The sequence below is a fragment of the Delphinus delphis genome, chromosome 8 (genome assembly GCF_949987515.2).
Source record: "Delphinus delphis chromosome 8, mDelDel1.2, whole genome shotgun sequence".
Lineage (NCBI taxonomy): Eukaryota > Metazoa > Chordata > Mammalia > Artiodactyla > Delphinidae > Delphinus > Delphinus delphis.
In genome coordinates this window covers 103297874-103308860 of record NC_082690.1, presented here as the reverse complement: position 1 = coordinate 103308860, position 10987 = coordinate 103297874, and the positions used below count along the sequence as shown (strand labels likewise).

The window sequence follows — 10987 nt, the reverse complement described above, 5'->3', positions numbered from 1 at the left end:
CCGGACGCTCTGCAAACGGCAGCCCCACCCTGCCGGGTCCTAGCCGCAGACCGGCTACTGGGCAGGGCCGACTGCCCCCCCACGCCACCCCCGCGCCCTGGGGCGCAGGCTCCGGGCGCCGGGCGGGGCTCGAGGAACCGGTCCCCCACGCCCGGGCTGGCTGCGTGACCTTGGGTAAGTCCCTGCCCCTCTCGGCCTTAGTTTCCCCATTTGCGCAGCGACTGTGATGAAATGAGGAACTGTGGAAGCCCATCTTTCTCTTACTCTCTGAGGTTTCTTGAACCTGGAAGTTGCGAGGCCGGCATCCCTGACCTCTCCTCCAAGCCCTCCCTCTCCCATCCACCTGGGAATGCCCATGTGCCGCTTTACCCAGGAGGCGGCGGGAGAGACTGCGAGCAGGACAGTAGGCCCACCCGGGACCCGGAGAGACCCCACCTCCCGAGATGCAGAAGGTGGAGAGCCGAGAAGCAGGAGGGAGCGAGACGGCAGTGGTCCGGTGCCCCAGCTCAGGGCTTTTGATTGACCTTGGGGGCCCCGACCCAGCAGGTCGAAGCCCTTATATGATGTACACACAAGCATTTTGTTGGGGAAACGGTGCATAGCCTTCCTAGGACTTGAGGGCGCATGACCCCAAGAAGGTTAAGAGCCACTGATCTAATCTGACTCCATTCTCACTCCTAGTTTACAGATGAGGAAAACTGAGGCCTAAGAGAGTGCGGCTTGCTCAGCTCCTTCAACTGGTGAGTCAGGGCTAGAACCAGCTTCTGAGCTCTTTGCTCTTCACCACTGGGCATTAATGTGTCCAATCTTGACTAAACCGCCGACAGGTCTTTGCCTAACAGAGACCCATGACTAAGGCAGACCAGCACGTGCTAGAGGAGGCTGCTCTCCTGGTTCAGCTTTGGGGATTAAGGAAGGTGAATCCTATTGGAAAAGTCGGAATTAACCAGGCAGTGAGGTGCTGGATAGGGTGTTCTTAGCTGAAAGAACTGCGTGTGCAAGGGTCCAGAGGCTGGGGGAACAGGCCAGTAAGGGGAATTGCAAGTGTTCCTTGTGACTGGATCACAGAGAGCAGGGGCCTGGGAGAGGAAAGATGCTCTGCAGAGGTAGCAGAGGCCACCCCTCCCCTCAAAGCCCTCTGGCTCAACCTATGTGTCCCACAGTCCTCAGAATTACTTCCACCAAACTGTCACTCCTGCTGACTGCGTTTGACTGTTCATGGGCACTGACCACCTCCTGTATGTGCAAGGCACTGTGCTCACCTGGGCATAAGATGGTGAAGCCCTATGGCCTTGGCTCCCTCTGAAGGAAGCAGACATTGCCTCAACTTTTAGACCCACGATTGGTTGAGAAGAAGAATGGTGTGAAGGAAGCCCATAAGTGAAGCCTTAGCTAATCTAGGTGTTAGAAGAGGCATAAATCAGACAAAGGGCGTTATGGCAGGGGTGGGCGAGATGCCAGTGAGGGGAATTAATTGCCTTGGCATATGGAGGAACTGAAATATTCTTAGTGTTGCTTGAGCACAGAGAGAGAAAGGGAGAGAAGAGTTGTGGCAGGTCTGGGTCGGCCATGGAAGATGGGTTTTGTTCTACATAGAAGGCTGCTCAGATTTGTACAAATGAAGGAGAAGGATGCCTGGGAGTGGGTGGATCAAACTAGGGAGGTGGTAGACACAAGTGGGAAATAGATGGATTTGATAACTATTTAGGATACACCATATCAAAATGTAACTCCAACTGGATTATACACCTAAATATATACTCTAGGACTATAAAACCTGTAGAAGAAAGCATAGGAAAAATCTTAGCAATCTTGGGCTTGGCAAAAATGTCTTAAATATGACACAAAAAACTGAAACAATAAAAGAAAACATTAAGTTGAACTTTATCAAAATAAAACACTTTGTTTTCAAAAGGCACTATTATGAAAATGAAGAGACAAGCCACAGACTAGGAAATAATTGCAAATATATATATGTGTATCTGATGAAGGACTTGTATTTAGAATATATAAAGAACTTTTACAACTTAAAAAAATAATCCAATAAAAATGGTTGAAAGATATGAATAGACATTTCTGAAGAAGATATTGGATGGCAAATAAGCACATGAAAAAATGTTCACTCACTGGTAAAGTGCAAATTAAATCAACTAGAAGGACCACCATTGTAAACCTGGAATGGCTATAATTAAAAAGACCGACCATGCCAAGTGTTGGCAAGGATGTGGAGGAGTTGGAACTCTCATACGCTGCTGGTGGGAATTCAGAATACCACCACTTTGTTAAACAGTTTGGTAGTTTCTTTAAAAGTTAAACATATATTCAGCAATAAACAGAGATAACCTAGCAAGCTACAGAAAGATGCCAGAAGCTTAAATGCATATTGCTAAGTAAAAGAAGCCAGTATAGGGGCTTCCCTGGTTGCACAGTGGTTAAGAATCCACCTGCCAATGCAGGGGACACGGGTTCAAGCCGTGGTCCGGGAAGATCCCACATGCCGCGGAGCAGTTAAGCCCGTGTGCCACAACAACTGAGCCTGCGCTCTAGAGCCCGCGAGCCACAACTACTGAGCCCATGTGCCACAACTACTGAAACCCGTGCGCCTAGAGACCGTGCTCTGCAACAAGAGAAGCCACCGCAATGAGAAGCCCGCACACCACAACGAAGAGTAGTCCCCGCTCGCCACAACCAGAGAAAAGCCCACGCGCAGCAACAAAGACCCAAGGCAGCCAAAATAATTAAATAATTAATTAATTAAATTTATTTTTTTAAAAAAGAAGCCAGTATAAGAAAACTATATAGTGTATGATTCCAACTATATGACATTCTGGAAAAGGTAAAACTAGAGACAGTAAAGAGATCAGTGATGGCCAAGATTTCAGGGAAGGTGGGGGAAGGGAGCACAGGGCATTTGTAGGGCAGTGAAACTCTTCTGTGTGATACTGTAGTGGTGGATACATAACATTATGCAAAACCCATAGAATGTACAACACTAAGAGTGAACCCTAAAGTAAACTATGGACTTTAATAACAATGTATCAATATTGGTTCATCAGTTGTAACAAATATACCACACTAATGCAAAATGTTAATAGGAGAAACTGTGCGCAGGTGGGAAAAGGGATATGGGAATTCTCTACCCTTTCTGAGCAGTTTTTCTGTAAACTTAAAACTGCTCTAAAAAAATAGTCTATCTTAAAAAAAGAAAAATAAAGTTAAGTACACACCTACGACACGACCCAGCCATTCCACTCCTAGGCATTTACCCAAGGGAAATAAAAGCGTGTGTCCACACAGACCTGTGTGTGAATATTCATAGCAGTTTTAATTGTAACAGCCAAAACTCGACACAACCAAATGTTCATCAACAAATTGTGAACGGATAAGCAAATTGTGGTGCATATATATACAATAGAATACTACCCAGTAATGAAAAGGAACAACAATGGATGAATCTCAGAATGATTATACTGAGTGTAAGAAACCAGACCAAAGTACATTCTTCTATATAATTCCATTTCTATGAGAATTCGAGGAAAAGGATGGCCATTTAGTGACAGAAAGCAGGTCAGTGGTGCCTGGAGGGGCCGGCAGGTGGGAAAGGGCGGGAGGGAGAGATTACAAAGGGGCTTGAGGAAACTTTCTGGGGTGATGGATACGTTCATTACCTTGATTGTGATAATGGTTTCATGGGGGTATACATGTCAAAACAAAAATGTACCTTTTAAGTATACATAGTTTATTGTATGTCAACTATACCTCAATAAAGCTGTCGAAAACACCTATAGAACTTAGCCACTGATTGGATATGGCTCTTGGGAGATAGGGAGGAATCTGGGTGGATTAATGGTGTGGGGGACACTAATCTGGAGAGGATACTGGAGATGCCTGGGGGTGGGACTAGCCCTCAGAATAGAGGTACAGATTTGGGAGTCACTGGCCATCGGTGCCACCTGAAAGAAGTATGTAGAGGCAGGGGACAGACACTTCGTTCTGAACACAAAGATGCTTCATAAAGATGTCTGTTCTTAAAGTAATCTATAGATTTATCGAAATTAACAATTCTAGGCACTTCCCTGGCCATCCAGTGGTTAAGACTCTGCGCTCCCAGTGCAGGGAGCGCAGGTTCCACCTCTGGTCGGAGAACTAAGATCCCGCATGCCGCGTGGTGTGGCCAAAAAAATAAAAAATTCTAACAGATTTTTAAAAATTCTAACAGATTGTTTGAGGGGAAGAGGGACTAGAAAAGCTGATTTAAACTTCATATGGAAAATTGAACAAGCAAGAATAGCCAAGAGGGACTTCCCTGGTGGCACACTGGTTAAGAATCCACCTGCCCATACAGGGGACATGGGTTCGAGCCCTGATCCGGGAAGATCCCACATGCCGCAGAGCAACTGGGCCCGTGTGCCACAACTACTGAGCCTGCACTCTAGAGCCTGCAAGCCACAACTACTAAAGGCCATGAGCCTAGAGCCTGTGCTCCGCAACAAGAGAAGCCACCACAATGAGAAGCCCGCACACCGCAACTAGGGAAAGCCCGTGCACAGCAATGAAGACCCAATGCAACCAAAAATAAATAAATTAAAAAAAAAAAAAAGAGAATAGCTAAGAGACTCCTGAAGACAGGAGACTAACCCTACCAGATATTAAATCCAATCTATAATAATTAGATGTAATGAAGAGAGGTACTGATGCACAAAGATCAAGGAAAGATAGAAAAACCTAGAAATAGATCCCAATGCATATAGAAATTTAGTATAAGAGCAGCAATTCAAATCTGCTGAGAAAAGATGAGTTTTTCACTAAAAGGCATTAGGAAAATGGGCAGGAATTTTGTATATGATAAATTCCAGATGAACTCATGATTTAAATGTAAAAAAATGAAAACAAAAATACAGCCAGCAGCTAAGGGAGACAGTCTTTTAATCATCTCAGTGTGGAAAAGGTCTTTTCAACTATGACACAAAACCCAGCAGCCACAAAAGTTTATTTTACTACACTAAAAAATCCGCATAGCAAAGTTAAAATGATAAACCAAAGAAAATACTTCCAATTTACATCCTGAAAGGCTACTTTTCCTTATATGTGAGTCAGGTACCAAAAACAGTGGCAAAATGGGCAAAGACAAGGACAGTTCACAAAAAAGTAGACAAAGAGCCCTTAAACATATGAAACAATGCTTGAGCTCACTCAAAAGAAAAATACAAATTAAACCTTCACCAAGACACCATTTTCTACTTAGCAGTTTGGCAAACATAAAACAATCTGGTACCTCACTGATTGGTGAGCGTTCTGGAAAACAGCCTTCACATGCTCTGCTAGAGGTTGGGGGGGAAGGGCAGTACAGGCATAGCCCCAACAGAGGGACATTTGGCAAAGTCCTTCAATTTTGACTTGACCTTTGGCTGAACAATTCTTCTAGGAATTCACTCTACAGATACCTTTTCACATTTGAATAATGCTGTTCTTACAAAGTCTTAGTGACTCTCTATAGCACTGTCTGGAATAGCAGAAGTGTGGAAACAAATGCCAATCAATAGGAAAAAAGATACATTATAGTACATCCACACAGAGGAATACTACACAGCTGTCGAAAGGAATGTGCAGACAAGGAACCATCTTTAAAATACGTTGATAAGTACACAGTAGGATGTATGGAATTCTCCCACGGGAGTGTTTTAAAAATGGGGGTGGGACATATATGCATATTTGGTGTGGTATCTTTTTTCTGACACCACGTCTCACACCAAATAGCTTTCTTCCCGGATACCAAATACATGCGACGGGTCCACACCAACTCTCCAACACCATCTAGGTGCCTACAATTCAATTCGGACACCAGTTGCCAGAGTTAGCGCAGACCCCGTGGGTTAAGGGCTCAGTTCCACAAGATGCCGGCCACAGATGGAGTGCCCAGGCGACCCATGCTCCTGTGTGGCCGACTACAAATTTGGGGATCCCACAACACCCCTCCTCAGGCCTGATAATTCAGTAGAACGCTCTCAGCACTCAGGAAGGTGCTTTACCTACTGTTAACAGTTTCTTATAAAGGATACTCAGGAGCAACCAAATAGAAGAGACTCATAGGGCAAGATGTGGGGGGGGGGGGCAGGCGGAGCCACCCTCCCCCCAAACTCCAAATCCCCAGTGCCCTGCCCCTCCTGGAGGAAGTAGGGAAGCTGAAAGTTCCCACCCTCTAGATCAGTTTTCCCCCATCCTGAGTCACCTCATTAGCATAAACTCAGGTATGATCCAAAGGAGCTCATTATGAATAACAAAAGACGCTCCTGTAACTCTGGAAATTCCAAGGGTTTTAGGAGCTCTGTGCCAGGAACCAAGGACAAAGACCAAATATGTATATTTTTATTATACTACATTTGGTTATATATATTCGGATTCTTTCTCTGGCAGGACAAGAATTATTACTTTCATTGCTTCCCGGAAGGGGAACCAGATGGCTGGGAGTCAGGGGCAGAAGGTGACACTTGGTGCAAAATTCAAAACATACATGTGAATATATTACCTATTTGAAAAACTCTTACAAATACTTTACAGTCCTCGTCATGGCTTCTAACGGTCGCAGTCTCCAGGCTTTACCTCCTTACTTCTTGGGAGCCACTCAGAAAGAGGCAGGGGAATCACGTCCAGATTCCTCTGCCACCTGACCCTTTAGACTTCTCTGTCTTGTGTTCCGGCCGCTCCCCAAACGTACGTTCCCCTCTAGCCTTTCTCTGGGCAGCAGTTCCCTCTACTAGTAACACCCACATTTGAGCTCTACTCTTGAAACCTAGTTCTAAACCCTTCTAGGATTAACTCATTCAAATCTCAACCGACACCCTTTTTAGTGTAATACCCATTTTACAGATGAGGCAGTAGAGGAGATTAAATAACAGGCTAAAGTCACACATAAACCTGGACTTTGAACTTAAGCTGTCTGGCACCAGAGACCAAGTCTTAATCACTACTCTGGACTGTCTTTCCAAGAACACTGTTCCTCACCACCAGCACCCCAACACCACCACCCGAGCACGGGCAAACCTGACATTGTTCAAGGCCCCGTTCAAATGCCAGCTCCTCGGGTGAGTCTTCCCTGCTCCCCAATTAACAAACTTACTTTGGGGAAGGGAGAGGGGGTCTTGTATTATAATAATTACATTATATCCGATTGCCGCCCAGAGCAAGGACCAAGGCTCATTCCTAAATAGACCTGACCCTGCAGGCATTTCTAGACTGACAATGGAGCCGTTTTCCTTCTGAGCATTTTTTTGTCCAGGAGGTTCCAGACCCTCTTCTAAGGACTGCAGATACCTCATCTCATTTAGTCCCATCTGCACTGTGTGGATCTCACCATCCACATGGATGTTAAAAAGGGGAAACAGGCTCAGGATGACTGGTCACGAATGGGAGGAGAGGAGCTATTACAGGACCTGTGCTCATGGGTCTCCAACCACTGGTACCTAAACGTGGCAGATGCCCCTCTCCCGGTAGCTCCCTCCCTGCCCCCGCCCTGGGTCAGGGACCCAGACTAGGGCCTAAGCACAGTTGGTGTCCTGTGGACATGAATTTATTTGAGGAGTCAGGTCAGAGTGCGCACAAGTTGCAGGTAGGGAGGAAGGGGCAGGGGGCATGGGCAGCCCTGCCAGCCTGAGGCCAAGTAGACAGGAGGCCGGAGGGGCCCCAGCCAGTGGAGCACTGGGTCAGCAGGGAGCAGACGGGCTGTTCTTCACCCTGAGAGTGTCAGCGCCGAGGGCACGGCAGCAGCTTTGAGAAGACTGCGGGAGGAAGGATGGAGAGAGGCTCAGGGGAAGCTCGCCAAGCCCAGGCGGCTGGGAGGTGGCAGGGCTGGACACATGCCCAGGTGTGCTGGACCCCAGGCCCCTCCTTCCCATTCTGCTGGCCCCGCACCTGCCCCCCAGCCCCTCTCAGCTCCCCCTACTGTACCCTACTCACTGTGGAGGGTGTAGGTGCCTGGCTCCAGTTGCAGCTGGGTGGGCAGGACAATGAGGAAGGCCCCACTCCAGGAGTCTCCAGCCACTGAGAGACAAGCTTGGGAGGGAGGGCGGTGCCGCTCAGGGTTTTGGGAAGGGCACTTGGATATGACAGGCAAGGGGCAGGGGTGGTGGCAGCGGTGGCTGTGGCAAGGGGGCAAGCCACACAGGGGACAGTGGGGTGGAGAGAGGCCGGGGCCCCGGGGGAGGGGGATCTGGGTCTTTGGGTAGCTCCTCTGAGCCCTGCCGTGGTGGGGATGTCTCTCTCGAGTCCAGGCCCAGTGGGTCGGCTCCTTGGCCATTACCTGGCATGAGAAGAGTGGATGGTAAATGGGAGGTGGGAGGCCCAGCCTCTTTCCCCCACCCCAGGGTGCTGGCGGGACCTCACCTCCTCGCAGCTCTGGCGTCTCACCACAGCCCTGAAGCCCATCCGTGCCCACAGCTTGTCCCTCTGACACAGGAAGTCTGACACTCGATGATGCCAATCTTGGCCCAGGGCCCACAGAAAAATCACGCTTTTGGGGTCCTCCAGGTCTTCCTCCATGTCATTTGCAAGGTACCTGGCCACAGAGGCAGGGGGCAGGGAACAGAGGCTGTAAGCATCTGCCCTGCCCCACCCTGCCACTCCGAGTCAGGGTCCCCATCACGCGCCCAGGCCACTCACAGTGCCAGGAACAGATTGCTGTGGGTGTACTCGCTGAGCTGCAGGTTGGCGCGCCGGAAGTAGACCAGCACCATGGCCAGGAGATACTGCAGACACAGAAATGGGGAGAGTTAGAGTGAGGCACTGGGTGGGGAGGGGCTGCACCAGCCCCTTCTGCACCCAAGGAAGTTCTGGTGGGGCTAAAAACTCTGGGGTAAAATGGTGGGGAGGGGCCTGCAAAGACAAGGGTTAGAAGGGAGGCGCTCCCTCCACCAGACCAGAGGACCCAACGAATTAGCAGCACCGGAGCCCCACTAATTCAATCTTCCCCAAGCGAGGCTGGCCTCTGCCCCCACTGTGCCCTCTCACCTTATCTGAAATCTGGAAACAGGGATCTTTGGAGAGGAAATCCTGGAGGAAACTGTGCTCTGGGGGTAGAGAGGAGAAACGGTGGACTGGGGTTACCACCCCAACACACACAAGGTAAGAGGGGCAGTAGCCGTTCCAAAGCCCAAGCCGCCCCTGAACCCACTTTCTGACATGACACTCCCCACCTGCCAAACTGGGGCCACCTGAGGAGAGCAGGGACAGAGGCTGCAAGCTGAGATCCCACCTCCCACACCTGTTCACGCTTGGTCCCCACGGCCCCTGCCGTGCCAGCCCCCAAGTGGACTCACCCAGAAGGCTGAGGAAGGCCTGGAGCTCCTCGTGCCGGCGGAAATGGAAAGACTCACCCCCCTCCCCTTGACGGCTCCAGCCCCTCAGCTTCACCTGGGTGCCAACCGCAGGGATTGTGGCAGGATCTTGGGCATCACTCATCTCTTGGGGGGTGGGGGTGGGTGAGGGGGGGTGGGACGGGGTGACCTGTAAAGGAAGCAGCCCCAGGACTTAGCACTTACCCCACTGCCCCCCAGAAGTCAAGGGGATCAGCATGCTGGCCTGACAGATGACCTCCAGGAAGTGGAGGCATGGGAAATGGAGAAATGGGGGCTCAGAACAGAAGGAAACTGAGATGTGGCGCAGCGGGTGGGGGGAGGGGGCGGGGATGGGGGCAGAAAAGCAGCAGAGCTCCTGGAGGCTACAGCACCCTCCCCCCTCCTCCTGGCACCCCAGACCTGGCCAGAGAGGAAGAACAGCAGCAACAAACACCTCTGAGGGCTTCCTAAGTGCCTGGAGCTGTGTTCAATGCTTTAAGGACATTATCTTATTTCATCCTGGTAAGTAGACCCATTTTGCAAACACGGAAACTGAAGCATGGAGGTCTCACGGCCACTTCAAGGTGGAGCCTGTCTGACCCCAAAGCCAGAGTTTAACGGCTCCTCTTGTCTCCCACCTCACAACAACCCCCTCACCCTTCACCAAAGCGGCAGCCCTGAAAGAACCAGCAACCCTTTACCGCCCAGAAGGAAAACTGAGGCCCAGAGAGAGGAAGGTTATTGGACAAATACTGGGGTTTAGGGCAAGTTGAGGTGGGGCCACCTCAAACATTTTTAGCTACGAAGAGAGAGACTCCAACTATGGGGCTTAGGGGAGGGACCCCTCCACCACCCCTCGGTCAACCTAGGGGCCTCCATCTTGCTTCCCACAAGCAGCCCAGCCTCTTCCCTCCAGAAGCATTACCTGAGCTCAGGAGTTAACCTACAGCGTAACTCCAAGCCCAGCCAGCGCATTTATATAGCCCCAGGGCTGCCCCGCCCCCGCAGCCCTCCACCAATCAGGCCCCTTCCTGGGAAAGGGTGGGGCTTCTCGCCATCACCACCCACCTCTACTTGGAGAAAATCCAGTCAGTTTCCACCACTCGTCTCCCAGCTGCGTCTCCCCAAGATAAAAGCTCCTCCAAAGTCTCATCACCTACAAGAGGGTTGATCTCATCACCTACAAGAGGGGTGAAGGCAGGCTAGCTGGACGCCACAGCCTGAAAGGCAGCAGGAGCCCCTCTCGGCTCTTTACAGATGCAGAGCCAAGGCGCGGGGCGGGAATGCTACCGACCTGGGCTGAGGCGAGCGGCTGATGAGTAAGATGTGATTCAGGGATTGGGCCTTGCTGGGGAAGGGTCGCTGGATGTGTCTGTGTTTGTTTCAGATCCAGGAATCCCCAAACCTGGGAGCCAGAGAGGAGATGGTCTTGGCGTGAGAGTTCCCAGGGGCCACATCCTCCCCCCAAGGTCTTTTAGGGGTATGGGGAGCCCGGCCAGCAGCTCCAAGGTGGGGGAGGAAGGCTTTGCCCAGGACCACCTAGCTCATCCTCTCCACACCGCCACCTCCCGCCCCCGCCACACACACAGCAGACCTTAAGCCTTTTCATCTTCACTGGCTCAGTTACGCTTTACAGCCAGTTGTATTGGACAGTCAGA

General features: G+C 50.3%; 1 protein-coding gene across 1 annotated transcript; it reads right to left on the bottom strand.

Moving 5' to 3' along the window:
- Nucleotides 1-7422: 7422 nt before the first annotated feature.
- Nucleotides 7423-10443, bottom strand: SPDYC (speedy/RINGO cell cycle regulator family member C). Its single transcript, XM_060017505.1, has 7 exons — nucleotides 10398-10443; nucleotides 9312-9498; nucleotides 9004-9062; nucleotides 8656-8741; nucleotides 8380-8551; nucleotides 7954-8296; nucleotides 7423-7775 (listed from the first exon to the last, which is right to left on the bottom strand). The coding sequence occupies exons 2-7, from the start codon at nucleotides 9451-9453 to the stop codon at nucleotides 7741-7743; spliced, it is 837 nt and encodes a 278-aa protein (XP_059873488.1). The 5' UTR covers nucleotides 9454-9498; nucleotides 10398-10443; the 3' UTR covers nucleotides 7423-7740.
- Nucleotides 10444-10987: the final 544 nt, after the last annotated feature.